The following is a 27,978-nucleotide window of genomic DNA, read 5'->3' as shown; positions in this document are numbered from 1 at the left end:
GCTGGAATAATAGCAATGATAAGTTCTGGGATCCAGCAAGTATCGTGCCTTACCAGCCAATAAAATGAAGTAGCGGGACCATGAGGATACATAAAGCTTATGAAAGCATCCTTCTGTTCAACTGACGTTTCACAAACATTTCCAATCCACCATAACAGCGCACAATAAACGATTGGACAATCAACGAATAAAATACGAATGAATAAATATATCAATACTTTTAAGCGACTATTAAGACTCAATTTCCTAGAAATGAAGAAAAATTAGCGCATCAAGCGTACTAAATATACTTTGACCTAAGTAAATGACTACTTAATGGTGGCATTGCAAAACAAAAACATATCAGTGTTTTAGAGCACAATTTTCTTTTTCAGATGATACTGTTCACATGCTGATTCAGGCAGACTTTTAATAATTGGCTTTGAACTTTGGTACATTTTACCATTTGCGCTGACGGTGCCAACTTAAGAGATCCTGCAGGGCGATTATAGATGCTGGTTAGTTGCAAATCTGGCAGTATTACGTCCAGCACAAGCATAATGCTTGTTCAAAATTTCAAGTCCGTATCTTTGTTTGCATGGAAGTTGTTGCGGTCTGAATATTGGTCCAAATATGTTTCGATGAGTCGCGACCAATTTTGATGCACTCTTTGAGTCAACTTGTTTGACTGGATTTTGCATCCGTAATGTTAAAATGTATTTCATCAGAATTTGCATCAAAAACTGTACAGGCTTTGAATTTTTTAGTCATTCTTATAAATGTTTGGATTTTATTAGACCCCAAAAATGGCAAATCTCGTGTGCTCATGGACTGACAACCTTTCAGAAAAGGGGGTCTAGATTTGCAATTATTGCAGTTAGAGACTCAAATTTTGGGAAACTTCGTTTAACACCTGACTTGCGCAACAGATAAAATTTGAACAAAATCGGAGACATGATGGTGGGAAGGTTTAGATCACTTGGCATTGTGCCTCTTCATCAGCAATAAGCACTTCATCTAAAGTGTGTTTAAATGCACTAGCAGCATTCCAATCACAAATTCACTGAAGCCCTGTTTCTCTATATCCATTGATCTTGAGGTTTATGAAGAGGTTGTGATATTAAATCCCTTGTCAAGAAATTATCAGTACCATGGAACCTCTAATGTAGTCTTTGTTCAACTCATGGAACCACCTTTGGAGTCTATTCACCTGAAGATCCTGACATGGAAAATTGTCATCCTAAAAGCAATCATCTCAGCTAAGAACAAGTATACTTCAGGCACTTGTGTTCTCTCCATACCTCCAATTTTTCCATAATGGAGGACTCAGAATTTATCTGTAGTTTTATACAGAAAGCAAAAGCTGCTTACCTGTAATTGGTAGTGTGGGGGGGGGGGGGGGGGGGTCCTCTGTAGATAATGGGCTAATCTAGACACCACATATCTACCCACCATCCTGGGAAATTGACTCCTAAGCTATGAAAGAGAAGGAGCACGTGAGGTAGTGGTTGTACTGGAAGTCCTGTGCATCCTCCAGAAAAATCTTCTAATTTACTTTTCCTTGCCACAAACAGCAGATGAATCCAGTTGTGTCCATCTGTCAGCAGGTGGAGATAGAGATAACAGAACTCTTGGGAGTTATAGCAGACGGCCAGCCCCTCTATCAGTATATCTCTAGCTCCAGCAGGTGGATGGAGGGCTTCTCTCCAGCTCCTAGATTCAAGGCCACTGAGAGTACTCCTGGGCCGCTGGCCAGTTGAGCTGGGAGGAGGTGTGTGACTGAAGGTGACAGCTTTACTGCGAGGTCCCTGCCTCACCCTGTACGCTCTGCTGACAGGCTTCAATTCTCTCTTGTTCTGCTCTCTCTTTCCCTCCTCACTGAAAAAAAAGAGAACCATAGAATTTATTTAAATAAAACAAAAAAAGGAAACTTGTTGAGAGCTGCGAGGAATTGCTTCTGTCTACTATAACTACTACTATAAATCACTTCTGTAGCGCTACCAGTTGTACACAGCGCTTTACAATTGAACATGAAGAAAGACAGCCCCTGCTGAAAAGAGCTTACAATCTAAATCAGGACAAACAGACAGGATCAATAAGGATAAGGGAAGGACAGACAGAAGGACACATGGATAAGATAAAAGTGACAAGTCAGGAGTCGAAAGCAGCATCAAACAAGTAGGCCTTTAGCCCGGATTTGAAGGCAGCCAGGGATGGAGCTAGACGTAATGGCTCAGAAAGCCTATTCCAGGCATAAGGTGCGGCGAGATAGAAGGAGCGGAGTCTGGAGTTAGCGATGGAGGAGAAGGATGCAATTAGAGATTTGCCTAATGAACGGAGTTCTAGGGAAGGAGTGTAGGGAGAGATGAGGGCGGAGAGAGGTAGTGAGGGGCTGCAGAGTGAATGCACTTATAGGTCAATAAGAGGAGCTTGAATTGTATACGGAAACGGATAGGGAGCCAGTGAAGCGATTTCAGGAGAGGGCTGATATGGGCATAACGACGTTGGCGAAATATTAGTCGTGCGGCAGAGTTTTGAACAGATTGAAGAGGAGAGAGATGGCTGAGCGGAAGTCCTGTGAGAAGCAAGTTGCAGTAGTCTAAGCGAGAGGTGATGTGAGTGTGAATGAGGGTTCTGATAGTGTGTTCAGAAAGGAAAGGGCGAATTCTGGCGACGTTATAAAGGAAAAACAACAGGTTTTAGCAATCTGCCTGATTTCTGCTGCTGTTAGAGCCAGAGCGATTTCCCTTGGCTTCTGCTGCTTGATTCAGTGATGCAGGGGGGATCAGCTAGTAAGTGCTAGCTTCGGGTTCTTTTCCTTGTGGCATGGTGGCGGAAATGGTCAAAAGCTGTTCCCGCTGTGGGAAGCTGCGTTCAGTGGCGGGAAATTGCAGCGCTAAGGTGTCTGGGGCAGAGGGCTTTTCCTCCATTAGGGAGACGGCATTTTCCCGCACTGAGGTGCATGGTTCGTGCGCCATTTTGCCTAGCGCTACAGAAGCGGTTCCAGTAGCGCTTCCTGCTCTCCTGCCTTCTCCTTCAGTTGGGGCATTGTCGGGGGGGGGGGGGGGGGGGTCGGAAATGCGGACCGGTACCAGTCCTGCAGGGGAATTTTTTTTCTCCAGAATTTGTTTTATTGATGCATCAGGCATTTGTTATGAAGCGGGCCCTCCCCCTTTCTTGCTCAGGTCTCTCCTCTGAATTCTTGACAGTGCTTGGGACCGAGAACGGTAAATTGGGGCCCCTGACTGATGATGAGGCGGCGTTTAAGAAGAGAAGGATCTCTCCTGGTACTGAGGAGGGGTCCTTGGCCCCAGGATCGGCAGCTTCGTCGGTTGTGGCCCCCTCTGAGGGGTCCTGGAGACAGGCGGTGGGGGAGGAGATTGAGGAGCTCGATATTCCTCAGGATCAGGCGGATGATTCATCTTTGGTGCCGCTTTTCCACAAAGATGAGTTATCATCCTTAATTTTGCAAGCTTTAGTAACTTTAAATATTGAAGACCCAGATGTTGCAGCTGCACAGTCTGTGAATCCTAAGATGGCCAGCACTAGACGTCCAGCTAGGGCTTTCCCAGTGCATGAGGCCATTGATGAGTTGATTTCTGCTCAGTAGGCAGATCCAGATAGCGCTCTGAGGGTTTCCAAGGCCATGTCTTGTCTTTATCTGGTCACGTCGGGGCGATTAGAGCAGTTTGCCCTACCGAAGGTGGATGCCCTTGTGACTTCGGTCACTAAAAAGACTACTCTGCCAGTTGAGGGTGGAGTAGCACTCAAGGACATGCAAGATAGACGTCTGGAAGCATTGTTGAAGCGTTCCTTTGAAGTAACTTCATTGGCTCTTCAGGCTTCCATTTGTAGTTCCTATGTGGCTAGAGTTTGTCTGAGTTGGCTCCACTCCAGACAAGAGTCTCTTCAGGAGCCAGAGGGTTCCGGGGCTCCAGCTTTTGCTCAAATGGAGGTAGGGCTGGCTTATTTAGCGGATGCCCTTTATGACTTGGTTCATTTTTCAGCCAAGCTTATGGCTTTGGCTGTCTCCTCTCGGAGGATGTTATGGCTTCGTCATCGGTCAGCTGACATGGCTTCCAAACAGCGACTTATCCGTCTGCCTTTTCAAGGTAAACTCTTGTTTGGAGAAGACTTAGAAAAAATTGTTAAGGATTTGGGGGAGTCCAAATCCCAGCGCCTCCCTGAGGATAAGCCTAGGACGGCTTTCAAACAGGAACCCACTAAATCCCGTTTTCGGGATGCGCGCCGTTAGCGCCCAGATCGAACTTCTGGCTCCATTCAGCATCCCCGTTTCCAGCAAAGATCTTCCTTTCACAGTGAAAAGCGAGCTGCGGGAGCCCCCGGTCAACAGGGTCTGCTTCTCGCACCTCACAATGATGGGGCGCTGGCCTATTCTGGGGCGCAACAGATGGGGAGGCGCCTTTCTCTCTTTCTTTCAGAGTGGGTCAAGATAACTTCAGACCAATGGGTACTAGACGTAGTGCGAGATGGCTACAAACTGGAATTCAGTGCACCTGTCGCTGAATTTTTTTTCTGGAGTCTCAATGCGGAACACAGTCAAAGCGGGTAGCGGTTCTAGCTACATTGTGAGAACTTCTAAGGTTAGGACCCATAGTGCCCGTCTCACCTCCCGAATTGTGCAAAGGCCGCTATTCCATTTACTTTGTAGTACCAAAAACAGGCGGATCTTTCCAACCGGTTCTCGATTTAAGGGTCGTGAACAAGTTTCTGCAAGTTCGTCATTTTCGCATGGAGACATTGTGAGCTGTTATTGCAGCAGTTCAGCCGGGAGAGTTCTTGACGGCACTAGACCTCAAAGAAGCTTACCTGCACATTCCAATTTGGCAACTGCATCAGAGGTTCCTCAGGTTTGCGATTTTAGGTCTTCACTTCCAGTTTCGAGCTCTTCCCTTTGGCCTGGCCACGGCGCCATGCACCTTTTCAAAGGTCGTGTTGGTGGCGGCCTTCTTACGGAAGGAGGGAATTCGGGTTCATCCTTATCTTGACAACTGGTTGATTCGGGCCTCCTCTCCTCAGGAGAGTCGGAATGCCACCTCCAGGGTGATCTCTCTTCTTCAGTATGGGATGGATTGTCAACTTGGACAAGTCAACTGTGTCCGACTCAGACCTTGGAATACTTGGGGGTGCTCTTCGACACGAAGGTAGGGAAGGTCTTCCTTCCCAATGGCCGGAGAATAAAACTGATGGCACAGGTACACGCCTTGCTGTGTGTGCCTCGCCCTCGCGTTTGAGACTATGTGTATGGACTATCAATGGCGTCTGCCCTGGACGGATGCGGCCAGGGACAGCATGTATTGGTGGATCTGCCCGACCACTTTGCAGAAGGGCATGCCGTTAGCCTCCCTGAATTGGGTGGTGGTCGTGATGGATGCCAGTCTGGCCGTTTGGGGAGCTCATTGTCTACACAGAGTGACTCAGGGGACTTGGACCCCTCTCGAGGCGGCGTGGTCCATAAATCGTTTGGAGTTGAGAGCGGTGGTGAATGCCTTGGCTGATTTTCAAGATCTGCAAGGGAGACCTGTTCGGGTATTGTCTTACAATTCGACGACGGTAGCTTACATCAATCGACAAGGAGGTACTCGCAGTGGGTCTCTAGCGGTGGAGGCATCCTGTCTCATGGAGTGGGTGGAGACTCATGTTCTTTGCCTATCAGCGGCTCACATTGCGGGCCAGTCCTGTGTCCAGGCGGATTTCCTCAGTCGAACTCTGTGGGATGTGACGGAGTGAATGCTATCGGCGGCTGCATTCAGACTGGTTTCTTGTCGTTGGGGAACTCCGGTGATGGACCTCATGGCCACGGTGCCCAGATTCTTCTCCCGGAAAAGACAGCCCGAGTCTGCAGGACTCGATGCCCTACTGCAGCCATGGCCAAAGCAGGGGCTACTCTATGTGTTTCCTCCTTGGCCTCTGATAGGAAGAGTTCTTAATCGCATCAGTCGTCATCGCGGGCTCGTGGTCCTGGTGGCTCCAGACTGGGCCCGAAGGCCGTGGTACACAGACCTTGTTCGCTTACTGCACGACACTCCACTGCGGCTTCCGGTAACACCGGATCTACTGTGCCAGGGCTCTGTTCAGATGGAAAATCCCTCCCGCTTTGGTCTTATGGCCTGGCTATTGAAAGGAATCAATTGAGAAATAATGGGTTTTCGGAACCTGTGATTACCACGCTTCTACAAGCATGGAAACTGTCCACTTCGTACGCTTATGCCCGAGTATGGAAAATCTTTTCTTCGTGGCGTTGATTTCAGTGATAATGGATTTCCTCCAGGAAGGTCTTTCTAAGGGTCTCGCGTATAATTGTCTGCGAGTACAAGTAGCGGCTCTTGCTTGCTTTCGAGGTCGAATAGCCGGATTCTCCTTTAGCAGCTCACCTGGATGTGGTTCATTTTTTATAAGGAGTCCTTCATCTCGGCAGCCTTGTCCTTGGCGGCTAAACCTGGTGCTGAATGCTTTGAAAGTGCCTCCGTTTGAGCCTTTACAAAAGGCAATGGATAAGGATCTTGCACGTAAGGCGGTTTTTTTGGTGGCGATTACCTCAGCTCGGCGCATTTCTGAGCTACAGGCCTTGTCTTGTAGGGAATCCCTTATTACAGTTTTCAGATTCGGGGGTCTCTATTCGGACGGTTTCTTCCGAAGGTAGTTTCAGAATTCCATCTCAATCAGACTCTGTTTCTCCCATTGTTTCAGAAAGAGGATTTTCCAGGGGAGTTTGCATCCCTTCAACTATTGGATGTCCAGAGGGTGCTTTTATGTTACCCTCAAGTCACCAATGAATTTTGGTGATCAGACCACCTCTTTGTCCTTCTTTTGGGGCCGCGGAGAGGTGAGGCAGCCTCCAAAGCCTCTATAGCGCGTTGGATTAAGGAGGCCATTGGGTCAGCGTATCTGTCACAAGGTCGAGAGCCACCTTTGGCTCTACAAGCTCATTCTACTCGGGCATAGGTGACGTCCTGGGCGGAGACCTCTACTCTTCGTGTGGATGAAATTTGTCGAGCAGCAACTTGGGCGTCTCAACATACTTTTGTCAAACACTATCAGTTGGATGTCGCCTCAGCAGAAGATGCGCGTTTCGGGGCTCAGGTGTTGGTACGGGGGATGTCGGTTTCACACCCTTCTTAGGCTGGCCGTCTGCTATAACTTCCAAGAGTTCTGTTATCTCTATTTCCACCTGCTGGTAGATGGACATAATCCACCAGTTCCTGGATTCATCTACTGTTTCTAAAGGAAAGAAAATTATCAGGTAAGACCTAATTTTACCTTACTGATTGTTAATAGCACTTCATTAGATGACAGCACTACTTGTGCGTTTGATTTATTCTACTTCTCTGCAGAGAACTACAGTTACAAGCAAGCAGCTTCACTTTTGGAATTTTAGACACTACTTGAAAATGTAGTAATTCTGTAGCATTAGTTATTTTATTATAGCTGCTGTTTCCAGACATGTGTAATGTCTGTTTTCAGTAATTTATCAGAAAACCTCTGATACCACAGAGCTGTAAAGAAGAATTAGAATGTTGATTTATAAAGCCAATTGTTCTCTTGATCTACTATTTTGTGCATAATTAGCAATGAGGGAAGGCTTCAAAGGACGTGAGAGAATGTTGAATGCACTGTGAAATCACCAAAGTCACTAACTTCTATCTGCTCCATAGGATAATGATTTTGATGTTCCAGATCAATTCAGTACCACTTTAAAATTCACTTCTTATTAGAAATGTTACTACTTAAGTTCCTTGGTCTTTGTTACATATAAATCAGGATTTTGCCAGAAATCTCATTACCAAGGGAACATGAAAATGGCTTTAGCTTCTAATTCTATTCAGTGAGTGGCCAGATGACCATGAAACTCATGTTTCCACTTAACAGTTATCTTCTGAGCTAATTATGGGGTCCATTTACTAAGGTGCACTAACAGATGAGACACCCATAGGAACATAATGGGCTTCTTATCATTTAGTGCACGATAAATCCATTAGCATATCTTAGGCTACAATTATAGGAGTCCTTTTACTATCACATTTAAGATGTTGCTCACTTATCTGGACTGTCAGGTTAACTAGTTAGGGTTTAATATGTTTTTTTGTTTTTTCTTTAGTAAAGATGCTCAGGACCCTATTTACTAAGCCACGCTGTAGGCAGGCTAACTTTTTAGCGCACGTTAACGATAAGAGATACCCATAGAAATATATTGGGTGTCTATCATTAGTGCGTGCTAAAAAGTTAACACGCCTAGTAAACAGGGCCCTCAGTATTTTAATTGTTGGTACCACAACTTCCTGCTTGGAAAGCCTAATTGTAGTGTCTTTACACTACTTAGAAATTCAAGGGAGGGAAAGGAAATGGCTAGGATCTGTGTACTTGAAACGGTTATAGAGTCAGTAGTTTCTAATAGAAGGAATGCACTTTTTACACCGACACATGTAGCTTTTTTTTTTAATACAGATTTCCTTCAAATTCTCCACTCAAAACTGTGCCAAGTCGGCATCCACTGTGGAAAAAGAACAGCAATGAAAATGTTTCTAAAGAGAGAGAGAGCCTTTTTAAATTGACACCCTTCTCCAAAAGGATGCCAAAAAAACAAGGCCTTTCTGCATCAAAGGTAATAAGTATTTGATGATGGTGTTTATTTCTTCTTATTTCTCTCTCATATTTGGGTGGATTGTTCTACACCTTCAGTATTATATCTCCAATTCTAGCACTAACTACTCGTGAGAGGTTTTACCATTTTGGGAGTAATTTTAGCGTTTTACTACTCATCTTGCATGGAGAAGAGGGCTCTCTTATAAAATATGCAGGGGTATGCCCATGGAAAATATAGGTTAGAACAGGTATAAAAATGTGAGGCTGGTCTGGATAAGCCTGTATTTTAAAGGCACATAGGACCTCTTTTACATAGCTGCACTGCCGATTCTCACTGTGCAAATGAGAAGAAGCCCATTCAATTCCTGCGGGCTTCCTCTCATTTGTCGTGCGGGAATTGCTAGCGTGGCTTTATAAAAGAAGCCCATAGGCTCCTATGTTGCCTTTATAAATTAGGTGCCTTGTTGGACTTCTCATGTAGGAGCTGTCTTATAAAAGTACTCCCCATGTGTCTGACAAAAATGCTTAGTATATCTGGCCCTATATGTGTTTTTTCTGAATTTCACTCGTGACTGCCTGTATTAAGTAAAATGAACTTTTTAAATATAAGGTGGACTTAATGTTTTTTATTCAGAAAGTATGTTATTCAATAGATGCAATGATATTGTTGAAATTAATGTCCTGGGGATGCCTGGCCCCCTTATTTTGTAAGCCGCACTGAACTCAAGAGGCTAGTGTGGGATTCACATGTAATGTAATTCTCCGAGGACAAGCAGGCTGCTTGTTCTCACTGATGGGTGACGTCCTCGGCAGCCCCTCCAATCGGAATCTTCCTAGCAAAGTCCTTTGCTAGCTCTCGCGCGCACCGCGCATGCGCGGCCGTCTTCCCGCCCGAAACCGGCTCGAGCCGGCCAGTCTTCTTTCGTCCGCACTTGGTACGGCTGTGTTTTTGTCGTGTCGAGCCCCGGAGAGTCGACCTCGCGCGTCCGTTATCTAAATCGACGTGTTTTTCTTCGGAAAAGTTTCTTTTTCGTTCGGAAAGTGCTCCGGAAACCCCCTTGGGTTTCGTTTGCCCCTTCCCGTATTTCCAGTTTTGCCCCGGTAAGTTTTCTTTCGTTGTCGGGGTAGGCCTCTTTCGGCCTCGGTCGAGATTTTTTCTCCCTTAAAGTTTTGGTGCTCCAAATTCGTCATTTCGGATTTTGACTTCGCCGGCGTGATTTTTCCGCCCATGACATCGAAGCCTTCCAGCGGCTTCAAGAAGTGCACCCAGTGCGCCCGGGTAATCTCGCTCACTGATAGGCACTCTTCGTGTCTTCAGTGTCTGGGGGCCGAGCACCGTCCCCAGAACTGTAGTCTGTGTTCCCTCTTACAAAGGCGGACTCAAGTAGCGAGATTAGCCCAGTGGAACGTTTTGTTCTCGGGCTCTTCGTCGGCATCGGCACCGGGGTCATCGTGTGCATCGACGTCATCAGCGTCCAGACCTTCTTCCTTGGCTGCCAGTGCATCGAGTGCATCGAGGCATCGGCCCTCTGCATCGGCGCCGAGACATCGGATAGCTGCATCGACGTCGGTGGTACCGGGACCTCGTCTCCTGATGTCGTCGGACGGTGGTGCATCGAGTGGAGTGCAGGTGAGGGCTGTCCATTCCCCTGCTGGTGGCGGTGAGCCCTCGGGTGGGTCTCCTCCTACCCTGAGGGCTCCTGCGGTACAGCCCCCCCCCGAGATCGACCCCCTTCGGTCTCGGCCCCGAGGAAGCGACGGATGGATTCTACGTCCTCCTCGTCGGTGCCAGGGAGCTCCGGTGACATGCTTCGGAAGAAGTCGAAGAAGCATCGACACCGGTCCCCTCCCCGCGTCGGCACCGAGAGCTCTGGGTCGCCGAGGGAGTCGGCACCCAGCAGGCATCGGCACCGAGAGGACCGCTCACCCTCTGTTCAGGAGGTGTCGATGCGCTCCACTCTGGACAGCCCGGAACAGCCTCCATGCCCGGAACAGGTTCTGACGTCGACGCCTGCATCGACCTCCATGCCTTTCTCTGCAGCCGCTCTGAACGAGAGCCTCCGGGCCGTTCTCCCAGAGATTCTGGGAGAGCTGTTGCGCCCTACCCCTCCGGTACCGGCGGTGCTTGCGCCTCTGGTACCGTCGAGCGTGGCGCCGGCTGGCCCATCGCCCGGGGTGAGGTCCCCGACGTCGGTACCGCGTGCGGTGCCGACTGTGGCCACCTCCCAGGAGGGCTCCCCGACTACGTCGGCGGAGGGAGCTTCGCCGATGCGGGCGAGGGAGTCTACCTCTCGACGCCCCCATCGTGGACGTGGCTCCACGGAGTCGAGCCGGGCACGGTTGCAGACGCAGGTCCGTGAACTTGTGTCTGACACCGAGGGTGAGGCCTCGTGGGAAGAAGAAGAAGATCCCAGATATTTCTCTGACGAGGAGTCTGAGGGTCTTCCTTCTGATCCCACTCCCTCTCCTGAAAGGCAGCTTTCTCCTCCCGAGAGTCTGTCTTTTGCTTCCTTTGTCCGGGAGATGTCTACGGCCATCCCCTTCCCGGTGGTTGTGGAGGACGAGCCCAGGGCTGAAATGTTTGAGCTCCTGGACTATCCTTCTCCACCTAAGGAAGCGTCCACTGTTCCCTTGCACCATGTCCTGAAAAAGACATTGCTTGCGAACTGGACAAAACCATTAACTAATCCCCACATCCCCAAGAAGATCGAGTCCCAGTACCGGATCCATGGGGACCCAGAGCTGATGCGCACCCAGTTGCCTCACGACTCTGGAGTTGTGGATCTGGCCCTAAAGAAGGCTAAGAGTTCTAGGGAGCATGCTTCGGCGCCCCCGGGCAAGGACTCTAGAACCTTAGACTCCTTTGGGAGGAAGGCCTACCATTCTTCTATGCTCGTGGCCAAAATTCAGTCTTACCAGCTCTACACGAGCATACACATGCGGAATAATGTGCGGCAGTTGGCGGGCTTGGTTGATGCTCTTCCCCCTGAGCAAGCCAAGCCTTTTCAGGAGGTGGTCAGGCAGCTGAAGGCGTGCAGAAAATTCCTGGCCAGAGGAGTTTATGACACTTTTGATGTTGCGTCCAGGGCCGCTGCGCAAGGTGTGGTGATGCGCAGGCTCTCATGGCTGCGTGCCGCCGACCTGGAGAATAGACTCCAGCAGCGGATTGCGGACTCGCCTTGCCGTGCGGACAATATTTTTGGAGAAAAAGTCGAGCAGGTGGTAGAGTCTCTCCACCAGCGGGACACCGCATTCGACAAGTTCTCCCGCCGGCAGCCTTCAGCTTCTACCTCTACAGGTAGACGATTTTTCGGGGGAAGGAAGACTGTTCCCTATACTTCTGGTAAGCGTAGGTACAATCCTCCTTCCCGACAGCCTGCGGCCCAGGCTAAGCCCCAGCGCGCTCGCTCTCGTCAGCAGCGTGCGCCTCAGCAAGGCCCCGCGGCTCCCCAGCAAAAGCAAGGGGCGAGCTTTTGACTGGCTCCAGCAGAGCATAGCCGACATCCAAGTGTCAGTGCCGGGCGACCTGCCAGTCGGAGGGAGGTTGAAAGCTTTTCACCAAAGGTGGCCTCTCATAACCTCCGATCAGTGGGTTCTGCAAATAGTCCGGCAAGGATACACCCTCAATTTGGCCTCAAAACCTCCAAATTGTCCACCGGGAGCTCAGTCTTACAGCTTCCAGCACAAGCAGGTACTTGCAGAGGAACTCTCCGCCCTTCTCAGCGCCAATGCGGTCGAGCCCGTGCCATCCGGGCAAGAAGGGCTGGGATTCTATTCCAGGTACTTCCTTGTGGAAAAGAAAACAGGGGGGATGCGTCCCATCCTAGACCTAAGGGCCCTGAACAAATATCTCGTAAAAGAAAAGTTCAGGATGCTTTCCCTGGGCACCCTTCTCCCCATGATTCAGGAAAACGATTGGCTATGCTCTCTGGACTTGAAGGATGCCTACACACACATCCCGATTCTGCCAGCTCACAGGCAGTATCTGCGATTTCAGTTGGGCACACGTCACTTCCAGTACTGTGTGCTACCCTTTGGGCTCGCCTCTGCGCCCAGGGTGTTCACAAAGTGCCTAGCTGTGGTAGCAGCGGCGCTTCGCAGGCTGGGGGTGCACGTGTTCCCGTATCTCGACGATTGGCTGGTGAAGAACACATCCGAGGCAGGAGCCCTGCAGTCCATGCAGATGACTATTCGCCTCCTGGAGCTACTGGGGTTTGTGATAAATTACCCAAAGTCCCATCTTCTACCAGCGCAGAAACTCGAATTCATAGGAGCTCTGCTGGATTCTCGGACGGCTCGTGCCTATCTTCCAGAGACGAGGGCCAGCAACTTGTTGTCCCTCGTTTCGCGGGTGCGAGCGTCCCAGCAGATCACAGCTCGGCAGATGTTGAGATTGCTAGGCCACATGGCCTCCACAGTTCATGTGACTCCCATGGCCCGTCTTCACATGAGATCTGCTCAATGGACCCTAGCCTCCCAGTGGTATCAGGCTGCTGGGAGTCTAGAAGACGTGATCCACCTGTCCACGAGTTTTCTCGAATCCCTGTATTGGTGGACGATTTGGTCCAATTTGACTCTGGGACGCCCTTTCCAAATTCCTCAGCCACAAAAAGTGCTGACCACGGATGCGTCTCTCCTGGGATGGGGAGCTCATGTCGATGGGCTTCACACCCAAGGAAGCTGGTCCCTCCAGGAACGCGGTCTACAGATCAATCTCCTGGAGTTGCGAGCGATCTGGAACGCTCTGAAGGCTTTCAGAGATTGGCTGTCCCATCAAATTATCCAAATTCAGACGGACAACCAGGTTGCCATGTACTATGTCAACAAGCAGGGGGGCACCGGATCTCGCCCCCTGTGTCAGGAAGCCGTCAGCATGTGGCTCTGGGCTCGCCGTCTCGGCATGGTGCTCCAAGCCACATATCTGGCAGGCGTAAACAACAGTCTGGCCGACAGACTGAGCCGGATTATGCAACCTCACGAGTGGTCGCTCAACTCCAGAGTGGTGCGCCAGATCTTCCAAGCGTGGGGCACCCCCTTGGTGGATCTCTTCGCATCTCGAGTGAACCACAAAGTCCCTCAGTTCTGTTCCAGGCTTCAGGCCCCCGGCAGACTGGCATCGGATGCCTTCCTCCTGGGTTGGGGGGAGGGCCTGCTGTATGCTTATCCTCCCATTCCTCTGGTGGGGAAGACTTTGTTGAAACTCAAGCAAGACCGAGGCACCATGACTCTGATTGCTCCCTTTTGGCCGCGTCAGATCTGGTTCCCTCTTCTTCTGGAGTTATCCTCCGAAGAACCGTGGAGATTGGAGTGTTTTCCGACCCTCATCACGCAGAACGAAGGGGCTCTTCTGCATCCCAGCCTCCGGTCCCTGGCTCTCACGGCCTAGATGTTGAGAGCGTAGACTTTGCCTCTTTGGGTCTGTCAGAGGGTGTCTCCCGCGTCTTGCTTGCTTCCAGGAAAGATTCCACTAAGAGGAGTTACTTCTTTCTGTGGAGGAGGTTTGCCGTCTGGTGTGACAGCAAGGCCCTAGCTCCTCGCTCTTGTCCTACACAGACCCTGCTTGAATACCTTCTGCACTTGTCTGAGTCTGGTCTCAAGACCAACTCTGTAAGAGTTCACCTTAGCGCAATCAGTGCATACCATTACCATGTGGAAGGTAAGACGATCTCGGGACAGCCTTTAGTTGTTCGCTTCATGAGAGGTTTGCTTTTGTCAAAGCCCCCTGTCAAGCCTCCTACAGTGTCATGGGATCTCAACGTCGTCCTCACCCAGCTGATGAAACCTCCTTTTGAGCCACTGAATTCCTGCCATCTGAAGTACTTGACCTGGAAGGTCATTTTCTTGGTGGCAGTTACTTCAGCTCGTAGAGTCAGTGAGCTTCAGGCCCTGGTAGCCCAGGCCCCTTACACCAAATTTCATCATAACAGAGTAGTCCTCCGCACTCACCCTAAGTTCTTGCCAAAGGTTGTGTCGGAGTTCCATCTGAACCAGTCAATTGTCTTGCCAACATTCTTTCCCCGTCCTCATTCCTGCCCTGCTGAACGTCAGCTGCACACATTGGACTGCAAGAGAGCATTGGCCTTCTATCTGGAGCGGACACAGCCCCACAGACAGTCCGCCCAATTGTTTGTTTCTTTTGATCCCAATAGGAGGGGAGTGGCTGTAGGGAAACGCACCATTTCCAATTGGCTAGCAGATTGCATTTCCTTCACTTACGCCCAGGCGGGGCTGGCTCTTGAGGGTCACGTCACGGCTCATAATGTTAGAGCCATGGCTGCGTCGGTAGCCCACTTGAAGTCAGCCTCCATTGAAGAAATTTGCAAAGCTGCGACGTGGTCATCTGTCCACACATTCACATCTCATTACTGCCTGCAGCAGGATACCTGACGCGACAGTCGGTTCGGGCAGTCAGTTCTTCAGAACCTGTTTGGGCTTTAGGATCCAACTCCACCCCCCGAGGGCCCTGTTTGTTCTGTTCCAGGCTACACTCTCAGTTAGTTGGTAAATTTTTTAGGTCAATCTCAGTTATGTCCTCGCCGTTGCGAGGCCCAATTGACCATGGTTGTTGTTTTGAGTGAGCCTGGGGGCTAGGGATACCCCATCAGTGAGAACAAGCAGCCTGCTTGTCCTCGGAGAAAGCGAATGCTACATACCTGTAGAAGGTATTCTCCGAGGACAGCAGGCTGATTGTTCTCACAAACCCGCCCGCCTCCCCTTTGGAGTTGTGTCTTCCCTTGAAGTGTATTGTCTTGCTACATACTGGACTGGCCGGCTCGAGCCGGTTTCGGGCGGGAAGACGGCCGCGCATGCGCGGTGCGCGCGGGCGCGCGAGAGCTAGCAAAGGACTTTGCTAGGAAGATTCCGATTGGAGGGGCTGCCGAGGACGTCACCCATCAGTGAGAACAATCAGCCTGCTGTCCTCGGAGAATACCTTCTACAGGTATGTAGCATTCGCTGTATTGTAGGTCATAAGAACAAAGGGCTCCTACAAGATAATGTTCACATTAAAAACTTGTGTTTCTTTCTGGAGGTGGGGAGGTTTGGAGTGGGGCTACTATAAAAAAATCTTTTCTATGGAAATTTGAATGTAAAGAGGTGTTTGTTTTATAATGTTCTATACTTCTATCTGTTAACGTTTTGATTTAAGGTAAAACGTTTTATTGTGTAATTGATATATTACCTTTTCATCATAATCAAAGTAGTGTACAAATTAAAAACAAACAAATGGACACACAGAAGGAAAAGAACTACAATATGTAATAAGACAGTGAAGGAAAAACAAAAGAGGATAAAGGAGAGAGGAAAGAGCTCAGTACTGACTGAGGCCTATAAGCCGTCACTGAAAGCCAAAACAAAAGGGTGGGTTTTCAGAGCGACCTTAAATTTTAGTAAAGATTGTTCTGATAGAATGTCTAAGAGTAAAGAATTCCAAAAAGAGGATGCAGTGTAAAAAGAAAGCAGAACAGCACATTTCATTGCATCCCACAGATCAATCCAGAGACCGAGTGGGTTATGTCCCTCTACCAGCAGGTGGAGATAGAAAGAACTTCAGAGGTTTACTATATGTGGACGTGTGCAGCCACCTTAATCTAAGTATTCTCTCTATCTCATCAGGTGGATGGACATATCCTGTGCAGTTCTGAGGATCGACTTGCTCCTTGTCTGTGTCCTCACGCCTAGTTGAGTTGCCTTATTTGGCAGTCTATTAGGGGTACACTTGGTGGGGCCAAGTCTCTTCCCCCCCCCACCACCCCCGGTTCCCTCTTCTCTGGTACCACTCTGACTACAGTCTCCATTGGCCCTGGTTGTGTATTCTCCTGCCTCAAAAAAGAAAAAGCAAAGGACGAAATTTACAGTGAATGACCGGGTGCCTGGAAAATTTGATGCATGCACTAGCAATTTTATGACTCTATTACTTCTCCTAAGGTAAGCAAATTTGGCTCTTTTCCTGCCTTGCCAGTGTGGCGGTTGGGGTCTGCTCCCATTGCATGCCTGGTGAGCTTTGTTACAGCCTTGTGCGGCTCTTTTACCTGCTTCATTAGAACCCTGGCTCTTCCCGTGGACTGCAGGAAAGGTTATGGCGGATCTTTGGCAGGCCTTCCGCCTAGCGGTCATTTCGTGATGTTGGTGCCAAATTTTTTTTGTGGAGTGTGGTTAGGACAATGGGAACGCGGGCAGGCGAGCTTCAGATTCTTCTGTCTGCCCAGCTCCTGACTCGTTTCAGTGGCGCTCCAGTTTTTTTTTGCGTTACTGCACTTGTTTGATAGCAGAGTTCTCCTGGGGAGTGACTGGTTGTCCTTCCTGCCGTCTCTCAGATTTATGGTGAGCCAGACTTCCAGTTACTACCAGTCATTGCAGGCGGTCCGAGGCTACATGGTATTCGAACACTCGATGCGCTGGTCCGGGAGGCTTGACTGTACCAGTCTGTGGGGGGAGCTCACTTGTCTTTTGGCAGGCTCTGCGGTTGTGGTTTGCTGGCAGCCGCCACCCTTTTTTCTTTTTTCCTTGCATGCTATGGCTCTGTTTCTAAAAGATGGTAATCCCAGCCAGGGTCCCTCCGGCTCGCATCTTTTTCTACCCTCTGGTTAGGGCCTCATGGCTTTGAGCTATGGCCAGTACACTTGTTCTGCACTGGGTCCCGCCTTTTTTGTTCCTCTTGCCTTTCAGAGGGCACTTCTGCTAGTGCAGTAGTGGCCTAATAGATGTTGGAGATAGGACTCCAAGCGTTCCCTGTCTAGGGGGGCTGTGCTACCCTGTCCCTGGCTAGATCTGCAGGCAGTGGTGCTTTGCGGTATGCATCCTTTTTCAGTGCTTCTCTACCCTTGCCCCTGCCCTGTTCGGAACATTTTCCTCAGAGTGTCAGCTTGAGGCCCAAGCTTCTCTACTGGTTCAGGTGTTTTATTGTATTTTCCTTGTCCCCTTGGGCTCAAGGGCAGTCGTCCTCTCTTATCTTGGGGCAGGTAGCACTGACCATTCTGTTGTTTTGCCGGTACTGATGTGGTGACACTGATTACCAGGGGCATTCAGCCCCTTGGATTCTTCTCCCGGAAATTCTTGTGGCATTTTGTTTCTTTCCTCGGTGCTGTGGAATTTGCTAAGGCTTACACGTGCAGTTTCCCAATGTCCATGAGATCATTACTGGTTTCTGGCTCATGGATGACACAATAGAGTGTCAACCATGCGGTGGGCGAGTTGGTGGTGTTGGTTCAGTGGTTTTTCTCAGGGAACTATTTTACCTACCTGTTGTCACTGTGGAGTCTCAGTATCCGAATTGTCTTTGCTTTGCATAATATTGGGTATTGGCACATCTTCCTATGTTTACCATAGGGTCCATCTTCAGGTGTCCTAAGCTACCTACCCTGTCTCTCCTACATGGTGTTTCCGGCTTGAAGCAGTACCTTGGTGCCTCGGTGGTACCAGCATCTTCAGGACTGTGAGTGCCAACCTTTGGAGGACTCTGTTCTGGCAACGCAATTTACAGCTCAGGGTTATGGCATTCTTAGGGATGCATGGTAGCATTCCTGTAGCTGCAGTTGGCAGCGTCTTGGTTCCCTGGATGACAGCAGCACCTTCTATGCGGTGAGAGCCTGATTTGTGCGGGCTTTGTTCTGGTGGTGCACTTTATATCCTGGTACAGGGCATCCCTGTAGCGGCATTTGCCAGCTTTCTGGTAGGCTGTTTCATGCAAGATTCCTGGTATGCTACAGATAAGTTTCTACCTCCGGGAGCTTCCAGCTTCCTTGGTTGCCACTTTATGGTGGCGTCCTGGTGCACTACGCAGGGGCAGCATTGTTTTGGGTGGCATGGTAGCTCTATCTGTTTCTCTGTTCACCGCAGTGTGCCTGGGTTGCTCTGCCTGGTTCTGTCTTTGGACGTGGAGGCTTGCACCATCTTGGACATGTGGAGGGACATAATCGAAAGGGACGCCCAAGTTTTGCTGAGGGGCGTGGAAACCCGTATTATCGAAACAAGATGGGTGTCCATCTTTCATTTCGATAATACAGTTGAGGACGCCCAAATCTTGACATTTAGGTCATCCCTAGAGATGGTCATCCTTAGACTTGGTCGTTTCAGATTTTTGGCGATAATGGAAAATAAGGATGCCCATCTCAGAAACAACCAAATGCAAGCCCTTTGGTCGTGGGAGGAGCCAGCATTCATAGTGCACTGGTCCCCCTGACATGCCAGGACAGCAACCGGGCACCCTAGGGGGCACTGCAGTGGACTTCATAAATTACTCCCAGGTACATAGCTTCCTTACCTTGTATGCTGAGCCCCCCCCCCCCCAAAACCCACTACCCCCAACTGTACACCACTACCATAGCCCTTACAGAGGAAGGGGGGCACCTAGATGTGGGTACAGTGGGTTTCTGGTGGGTTTTGAAAGGCTCACATTTACCACCACAAGTTTAACAGGTGGTGGGGGTGGGCCTGGGTCCGCCTGCCTGACGTGCACTGCACCCACTACAACTGCTCCAGGTACCTGCATACTGCTGTGATGGACCTGAGTATGACATTTTAGGCTGGCATAAAGGCTGACACAACATATTTTTAAAGTGGTTTAAAAACTATGTTGTTTGTTGAGGGTGGGAGGGGGTTAGTGACCACTGGGAGAGTAAGAGGAGGTCATCCCCGATTCTCTCCGGTGGTCATCTGGTCAGTTCGGGCACCTTTTTGTGCCTTGGTCGTAAGAAAAACAGGACCAGGTAAAGTCATCCAAATGCTCGTTGGGGATGCCCTTTTTTTTCCATTATGGGTCGAGGATGCCCATGTGTTAGGCACGCCCAAGTCCCGCCTTCGCTATGCCTCCGACATGCCCCCGTGAACTTTGGTCATCCCCGCGATGGAAAGCAGTTGGGGACACCCAAAATCGGCTTCAATTATGCCGATTTGGGCGACCCTGTGAGAAGGGCGCCCATCTTCTGATTTGTGTCGAAAGACGGGCGTCCTTCTCTTTCGAAAATAAGCCTGTAAGCCATGCTCCATCTTTGAACGTCAAACCTTGCTCCGTCTTTGGCTGTCAGACCTTGCCCAGTCTTTGGACGACGGGCTTTCTCCGTCTTTGGATGTCAGGCTTCTCCCTGCCTTTCGGCATCGGTCTAGTTTTGACTTTGGGCAATGAGCGAGACAGGTTGTATTCAATCTCTAGTCCTCAATATTGGCTCCATCTCGGAATGGCACATTTTGTTCTGTCTCTGGACATCAAGCCTTGCTGCGACTCGGAGCATTGAATCTGGCCCCCATCGCTAAACATTGCACCTTGCTACATCTTGGGATGCTGAGACTTGCTGCTGTTCAAGACATTGAACCTTGCTCTGGCTGAGGCCGTTGAGCCTTGCTGCAATCGTCCACCTTTCTCCATCTCTGGACATAGAACCATACTCCCTCCCTGGACGTCGGTCCTTGTTCCATCTCTGGCTGGTGGACCTTACTTCATCTCTGGATATAGAGCAGTGCTCCATCCCTGGGATGTCGGGCTTTTTCCATCTCTGTCTTTGGACGTCAAGCCTTGCTTCATCTCTGTAAGTCACTCAATTTACCACTCCCATCGCTGGCACAGCATTCCTCTGTTTCTGAGTGGTGGGTCTGGCGCCGTCTGTGCTGGTAGTAGTGGCGCTGGCACCATCTCTAGGTGTCGAGGCAAGTGCAGCCGTATGAGGTCAGCTCTTCCCGTCTCTGGTTGACGAGTTGGACTATGTCTCTGGATATCGAGCATCATTCTGTTTCGGCTGGCTACTGGGCTGGTCCGGTTCCCAGCGGTATATCTTCTGCTGTTCTTGGCTGCCACTGTCTTCTCTGCTGGGCACATGGTCTCACTCCATCTTACACGTCGAGTCTGGCCCCGTCTTGGAGGTAGGCTTTGGCTCTGTCTACGGAAGCTTCCATCCTTCCGGCTCTAGAGACCAAGCCTTACCCTGTGTCTGGGGTTCAGCTTGCTCAGCTGTTCCAGGTGTACCCGACCCATATTGGCAGGTTGAAAATTGGTCTGATTCCTGGGAGTCCAGCTTTGCTCTGTCTCTAGTTCTCGGCCCTCCCCGGTTTCTGTTCTTCAGTTTCTGCCAGTTTACCTGGGCTTTGTCTCTGTCGCTCGAGCGTGCCTCTTTCTCTCACAATGAGCCGAGCTCCCTTTTTTCCTTTTGCACCTTGCTTCATTGTTGGCTGTTGATCATGACTCCTCTGTCGAGCCTAGCTCTGTCTGGCAGGCGAGCCTAGCCTTCTTGCCAGACGTTGCGCAGGAAGCCATCTGTGGCTGTGGTTCTGATGTTGGCTGTTGGGCCTTGGATCCTTACGGAAAGTCGAGCTGTGAGTTCTCCCTCACTTTGATATGGCTGACTGATAACCTTTGTTTTACCTCTGGTGAGTGAGCCAGGCATCTTCTCAGACTCTCGAGCATGATGTCCTTTCTGCCAGTCTGGCTCTGCAGTTCTAGCCGCTGTTCCTTCCCTTTTAGCGGATTAGCGCATCAGTGATCGCCCCTATCTTTCAGGCTTGACCGGTCTCTGGCTCTCGGGCCATCCCAATCTCTACTCTTTCGCAGTCTGTCAAAGCTTCCTCATATGTGGGATGATGCAACGGCTTTAGCTGTCAGAGGCCAGACTTTCTTCTGCAGTTTGGTGATCTGCGGTGGTTCTGGCTCGGGAGTTCGGGACTTCCTTCTCGCTGAGTGTTGTCCTTTCTCGGTCTTTTGGCTTCAGGATTCGAGCCTGTTTTACTTATCTAGCCTTCTTACATCCGGTGGCTGGATCTGACTCCTTTCTCATGGCTAGTTGGGCAATCCCTTTTTCTTCGCCCTAGAGGGAGTGTTTTGGCTCCATTTGGAGACGGTGAGTCCTCTTGGGGGTCTCATGACTACTCCAGTACTCGTCTTGGGGTCCGGCTCCAGCATTGGCAATCGGGCCTTGGCCTGTCTCAGAGATCCCACCCTCCTTGGGGACTGCTTTTGTACATCCCACTCGTCTCTGGATTGATCTGTGGGAGACTATGGAAGGTAAAATTAGTCCCTACCTGATAATTTTCTTTCCATTAGTCCCAGCAGATCAATCCAGAGGCCTGCCCTTTGCTGTTCTTGGCTTAGTATCTCTCCCTGTTTATGGGATCTCTGGAAGGCATGGACGGGTACTGGTACTGGTGGATGCTCTTGTCACAGTGGTCACCAAAAAGACTTCCATACTGGTGCAAGGGGGGCTTGGCTCTCAAGGAAGTGCACAAGAAGAAGGTAGAGCAACAGTTTTCTGGGTTTCTCCTCGGGCACAGTAGGAGTTCAGGCCACCGTTGTGGCAGGTACATTGCTAGGGCCATGTTGCACAGAGTCTCTAGATACCACCTAAATGGAGTCGGGGTCAGCTTAGTTGGCCAATGTACTTTATGATCTGCTACGCATTTCCTCTTATTCGTTGGGTTCCATCATAGTGGACTAGAGGTGGCTTTGGCTGTGTCATCAGGCTGTGAATGCTGCCTTTGAGAAGCTTCTTAGTCAGCTTCCCTTTAGGGACCAGTTGCTCTTTGGAGAAGCCAGTTAAGGACATGAGAGAGGCCTTTCTTCTTAGACTTCCTGAACTGACCAAAGCAACCAGGGCCTGCTGGGACCCAAGGAGTAGAGTTAATTCTGTTCTTTTCATGCCAGGGTCTTTTTGAGGCCCTAAAAGAACCAGGGACTCTGAGCCTTTCAGCTCAGCCAGTGAGGGTGCACTGGACCCCTTAGTGGCTCAATAGGGAACCAACTCCCTCTACTATCATAAGTGGTCCTGCATCACCTCAAATGTTGGTCAAGCAGGGTTACTCCCTAGAGTTGGCGCATCCTATTCCTGATGCCTTCATGGTGTTGCCCTGTGCTTCAGCGCCTCCTAGGCCGGGGGTGGTGGAGCCTGTTCTGTTCACAGAGCAAGCGTGGGGCATTACTCCATTTATTTCATTGTCTTGAAGAAAGGAGGCTCCTTTTGACTTACTTTAGACCTCTAAAGAGTAAATGCTTGCCTCAGGGTGCAGCATTTTAAAATGGAGACACTTTGCTCTGTCATTGCCATAGGCCTCTGAAGATCCAGAGAGGTCAAGAGCTTGTCCAGAGGGACCATCTCCACATTCTAATCCAAGAGGACCACGAGTGCTCCCTCCTGCTTTTGTGTTCTGGGCTGCCATCTTCAGTTTTGGGCTCTGCTCCAGTCTGTCTACTGTCCCTGCACCTTTTCCAAAGTGATGGTGGCTGCTCACCTATGCTGCTAGGGCATCCGGTTCATCCTTACTTGGACAATTGACTAATTCATGCTCACTTGGCTGAGGATTCCATGGTGGCTACTTCTCAGGTCATTCTCCTCTTGGAATGCTTGGGTTGGTTGTTGATCAAAGTGAAGTCTTTTGTCTTCCTCACAGACTTTGGAATACCTAGGGCTGCACTTCAGTACATCACTGGAAGCAGTCTCTTATGTGGGAGCATATGGCCAAATTGCAAGTCCAGAAGTGTGGCTTGTGCAGCCTACAGGCTCCTTGGGCCTGGGATTATCTCGAGCTGTTGAACTTCGTGGCACCAATCCTGGAAATGGTGCCCTGGGCTTGGGCTCATATGCATCCTCTGCAGATGGCCCTTCTGTCTCAGTGGGCACCAGTTTGCCAGGATTTTGACTACTGGATTCCGCACCATGCTAGAAAGCAATGAAGCCTGGATAGGTGGGACTGTCTCAGTCATGGTCTGGAGGTTATTATGGATCTGCCTGATTTTGGGTGGCTTTAAACACAGATGTGAGTCTCCTCGTTTATGGATGCACTGCTTGGGCAGAGTGGAGCAGGGGTGTTGGTGCCTCCTGGTCCATCAACCACCTGGATACCAGGACAGTAAAACTAGCACTAGAGGAGTTCCTCCTACTGATTCTCCTGTGTTATGGTGGGCAATGCAACAGTGGTGGCCTACATCAATAAACAAGAGGCACAGGGAGCCACACAGTAGCCTTGGAAGCAGCAGCCCTTTGTCGCTGGGTTAAAATGAATCTTCTGGCATGGTTGATGATTCACATAGTTGCAGACTTTCTCAGTCAGTTTCTACTGGACCAGGGAAAGTGTGAGCTAGGACAGGTGTCCTTTCAGCTTCTCTTAGCTCATTGGGGGGGAGTCAGTCTTCGTTCTCATGACCTTGAGATGTAATGCCAATACAAAATGCTTGTTCGGTCACAAGAAGGGCCTTGATGGGCATAGATGCCTTGGTACAGCAGTGGCCCCAGGGAGGGGCGCCTCTGTCATTCCACCATGGTCTCTGATTGGCTGGGTGCTATGCAGGATAGCATAGCCTTCCTTTCTGGCCCTTCTGGTTGCTCCCAATTGCCCCTGGAAATCATGATAAGCAGATCTGGTCTGTCAACTGGTGGATAATCACTTCTCCTTCCCAGTGGTGACAGCTTGCTCAAGCAGGGTCAGTAGAAATGGACAGTTCTGATCCCTTTTTGCTTACAGTTTGGCCCTTCAGAGGCGGCAATTTGCATGGATGGGATTCTCGCCTGCTATGATTGCCACCTTACTGAAGGCCTCCAAGTCTTCCACTCCATGGCTTATGTCTGGGTTTGGAAGGCCTTTGAGAGCTCGTGCAATCAGCGCTCCCTTTCTCCTTGAAAAGTGCAGGTTCCCTAGGTTCTTGGCTTTCTGCAGCAGAGTCTGATGCTGAGTTGTCTTAAAGTCCAAATGGAAGCCCTCTTTTTTTTTTTCCAGGGTCTCTCCCTAGCTGCTCATGGGCCCATTGCTCAGTTTTTGAAGGGAGTTACTCACTTGTGTCTCCCTGTCCATCTGTTCCCTCTCCCCCACCCCCCCCCCACCCCATTTGAATCTTGTGCTGAATGTCCTCACTGAAGCCTCTTTTGAGTCTGTGAGGTTGGTTTTGATTGAAGACCTAACCCCGAGGACTGTGTTCTTGGTGGCGGTTTCATCAGCCAGGAGGGTGTCGAAGTTTCATGCTGTATCGTATAGGAGGATTTTATGTCTATCCTTCCTGTTCCTCTCCTTTCGATGTGAACCAGTAGGTTTGTCTGCCCTTCTTTTGTGGATTGGAGTTCAATCTTGGCAGACAGGAGGCTTCACAAGCTGGATGTCCACGGAATGCCGTTCAAGTATTTCCTGGAGACCAATGAGTTTCAACTCTCGGATCATCTTTTTGTTTTCTTTCATTTCTTTAGAAAGACCAGGTGGCGTCCAAGACCTCCATTGAGCATTGGATCAAGGCGGCCATCAAGGTCACCTATATCTTCAGGAACAAATGAATGCCTCGCTGAGGGCACAATCAACTCAGGCACAAGTGACCTATCTTGAGATAGTGATTAGGAACCACTGCTCCTGCATTTTCTTTTATATAAAATATATTGCTTGTGTTGCTTTAAATTCCCAGTTTCAGAAAAGGAAAAAAAAAATATCTCATTTCTCTGAGCTGCTTAAGTTGTTTTTCTGTTGACAGATTTTTTTTTTTTTGTTTTGTATTGGTCTTTTGCCTTCTTATACTAAAATAAATAGTAAAACAAAAAAGATCCTATGGGCACACTTTAGTTTTGTATTTTTAGTTATATATCTGGCTGTTTTTGCTTGCTCTAGCTGTTTGTTGGAAATTTATTACTCTTATTTCCATATTTTAGCTGTCTCTCCAGAACTCTGAATTTTTTTTAAATTGGCCATGGTTTTTACCCTGAGCTATTATTAAAAAGGCCTGTCTCCAAAGGAGTAGCCATTGCATCAGCAGTACTTGAAATTCAGAAAGCACATGTGAACCTTGTTTTATTTCTGCCTGAAATAAATCCAGATGTTTTATACTGGAGTGACCACCAGTGCTTTCCAGATAGCTATGATGTTTAGCCTGCTAACCATATAGCAGGTAACACGTGTTTATGATTAGTGAAAGACCCCTTTTGTGTTTAACATGTAAGTTGTGTGCTTAAGTTAATTACACATGTAATGGACTAACCCCCCCCCCCCTTTACAAAGCCACGCTAGCAGCTGCCGGTGCAGTAACACCGACACAGTCCATTCAAATGAATGGACTGTGCTAGCATTGCAATGCGGCTTTGTAAAAGGGGAGGGGGGAATGATTAATTACATGATCTGGTAGACTTTGTAGCCCTGAAGGCATATTTGTCTCCATGAAAATATGTTTGCTTGTTTTTTTAATAAACTTACTGAATAAGCCATGCTCAAAATCACAATAGAGCATTCTCTGTATATTTGGAAGCAAAATGTTTTAGGGTATTAGTTATTTTCTGTGTTCCAGGTTCTCGTTGATGATTAGTTCAAGTGAAACCTAATACATACATAATCATTTCTAGGAGAACATAGAGTACATGAACACTGACAGAAGAGAGGAAAAAGAGCAGAATATACACTGTAGGGATGTGAGCCAAGAAGATGTGGAAGAAATCTGGAGAAACATTATTTTGATCCAGTAAGTCTTCATTGAGTTTGGATTCATAAGGGTTAGTTTTTTTTGTTTTGTTTTAATTTGAAAACTTTTAAAAATGTAATAGGCTCCAATGTGTATTTGAATAGACATCTAGAACTTTTATAGAATTCTTTTTTCAAAGTCAAATTCGAACACCTCAAAAAGGGTGATTAGCCAGATCAAAGATAGGTCAGTAGGTAGCTGATCAAGCAATAAAACATTTCTTCGCAAATGATTTCATGCCTACCATCTGCACTAGTCTGGATCAGCAAGAGGAGAATATTGTTGTATTGGGTTTTGTCCTCATCTACTACTAGAATTCAATTAGAGCTCTGAAATGCATAGCTCTCTGTGTCCTATGCAGTTCATAGTGCAACATTCTGGATTCCAATTGCAAGGAGAAAGAAACAGCCTGAATTACTGCATCTTACTTTTTCTGTTGGCCTAATCAGTGCAGAGGAAATTCATGAGTGTTGAAGAGGGGTTGTATTGTGAAAGGATTCAACTAGGGAATGTTAGAGAGAGTAGGGGCCTGAGAAATGTGTGATATTACTGGCTTGGGAGAGGGTAGGTGAAAGGAGACTTTTGGAGGAAGTTATAAGAGGATTCACATTGAGGGGGGGAGGTGAGAAACAGGGTTGGAGGAGGCACACTGAGGAGGAGGGGGGGAAGGGAGAGGAGGATCATAGCCAAGGGAGGGTCATCTCTTTACCACACCATAGACCATATTCATCTTTTCCTATCACTGAATTGCTGTTCCATTTCCAATCACTGAGATCCTGTCCTCTCCGAGGACAAACAGCATACATATATCCTCACATGTGGGCTGACGTCATCCAACGGAGCCTTTTGTTGGAACATCCTTCCATATTTATTCAATCTTTTGAGAGCTCTACTGCACATGTACTTGCCTTCCCGCCTGCTGCTGTCACATGCGACCTCACCAGTCGCCATTTTTCCAAAGAGCTCAACTATTGCACTTTCTTCTGCTCCTCCATAGCTCGTGTCTGCTATTTTTTGCAGTTTTTTACTGATATTTTCTCGTATTTATATTGTGTACCTGTCACTGTTGTGTAATTATTTTTTCCCGATAGCCACCTTTGGTTAAGGTTTTCAGTTGTTTCAGTTTTCTTTTATTTTTCGTCACCTTGGTTATTGCCATGGTAGGCTTTGAGCACCCAGTTGTGTACCTTTTCATCATCAAGTCGTTTGATTTCACTGCCGTTATTTTTCCAGATGTCCTAGTGACTTTAAAAAGTATTCCTGGTGCCTGCAATTCTTGGGATCTGATCATGGTCCCACTTACTGTATTCTTTGTTAACAGATGTGAAAGAGAGGAATCCTTAGTTGTGAGAAGCAACCCAACAAACGTTTGGCACCGATAGAACAGTCCATCGGCTTCGGAAGCATCACTCTCTCCATGGCCTCCTGGAACTGCAAAAATAAACTGATTGGCCAATCTAATACCATTCACTTAAAAAATTAACCCTATATTCAATTTCTTTCCAAAACACAGCAATATATACTGCGTAGAAATCTAATTACTAAATGAATCCTGCTTATCCTCAAAAAAAAAAAAAAAGGGCCCCTTTTACCAAGCTGCAGCAAAGGGGAGCCTGTGCCAGCATTGGTACGTGTTTTTTACACACACCGAGGCCCGCTTTTACCACAGCAGGTAAAAGGTAGGTCCTTTTATTCAGGAAATGGCCATGTGGCACATGAAGTACTTGCCGTGTGGCCATTTTGAGGAGGAACCCTTACCGCCACCCATTGAGGTGGCGGTAAGTGCTCCTGCACTAACCTTACAGTAACTGGGCAGCATACAGCACCGCCCAATTATTGCCAAATATTTTTGTAGCGCTGGTTATGATGCGCGCTGGGGGTGGGAACTACTGCTGGGCGGCTGCGGTGGCCCAGTGGTACTGTGTGGGGTCTGATTACACGTTAGACAATCACACTGCCTACAGCTGGAGCGCTCATGTCCCTGGATTTCTTAC

General features: G+C 48.8%; 1 protein-coding gene across 1 annotated transcript in view; it reads left to right on the top strand.

The window, feature by feature from the left end:
- Positions 1 to 27,978, top strand: part of DEPDC1 (DEP domain containing 1) — a 101,828-nt gene that overhangs the window by 13,574 nt on the left and 60,276 nt on the right. Inside the window, exons 3-4 of the mRNA XM_030206014.1 lie at positions 8,446 to 8,602; positions 25,869 to 25,984. Coding sequence (XP_030061874.1) covers positions 8,446 to 8,602; positions 25,869 to 25,984 — 273 coding nt within the window. The remainder of the gene's footprint in view (positions 1 to 8,445; positions 8,603 to 25,868; positions 25,985 to 27,978) is intronic.

This window comes from Microcaecilia unicolor, chromosome 6, assembly GCF_901765095.1.
Source record: "Microcaecilia unicolor chromosome 6, aMicUni1.1, whole genome shotgun sequence".
NCBI classification, from domain to species: Eukaryota; Metazoa; Chordata; class Amphibia; order Gymnophiona; family Siphonopidae; genus Microcaecilia; species Microcaecilia unicolor.
This window is presented reverse-complemented; position numbering and strand designations above follow the sequence as displayed.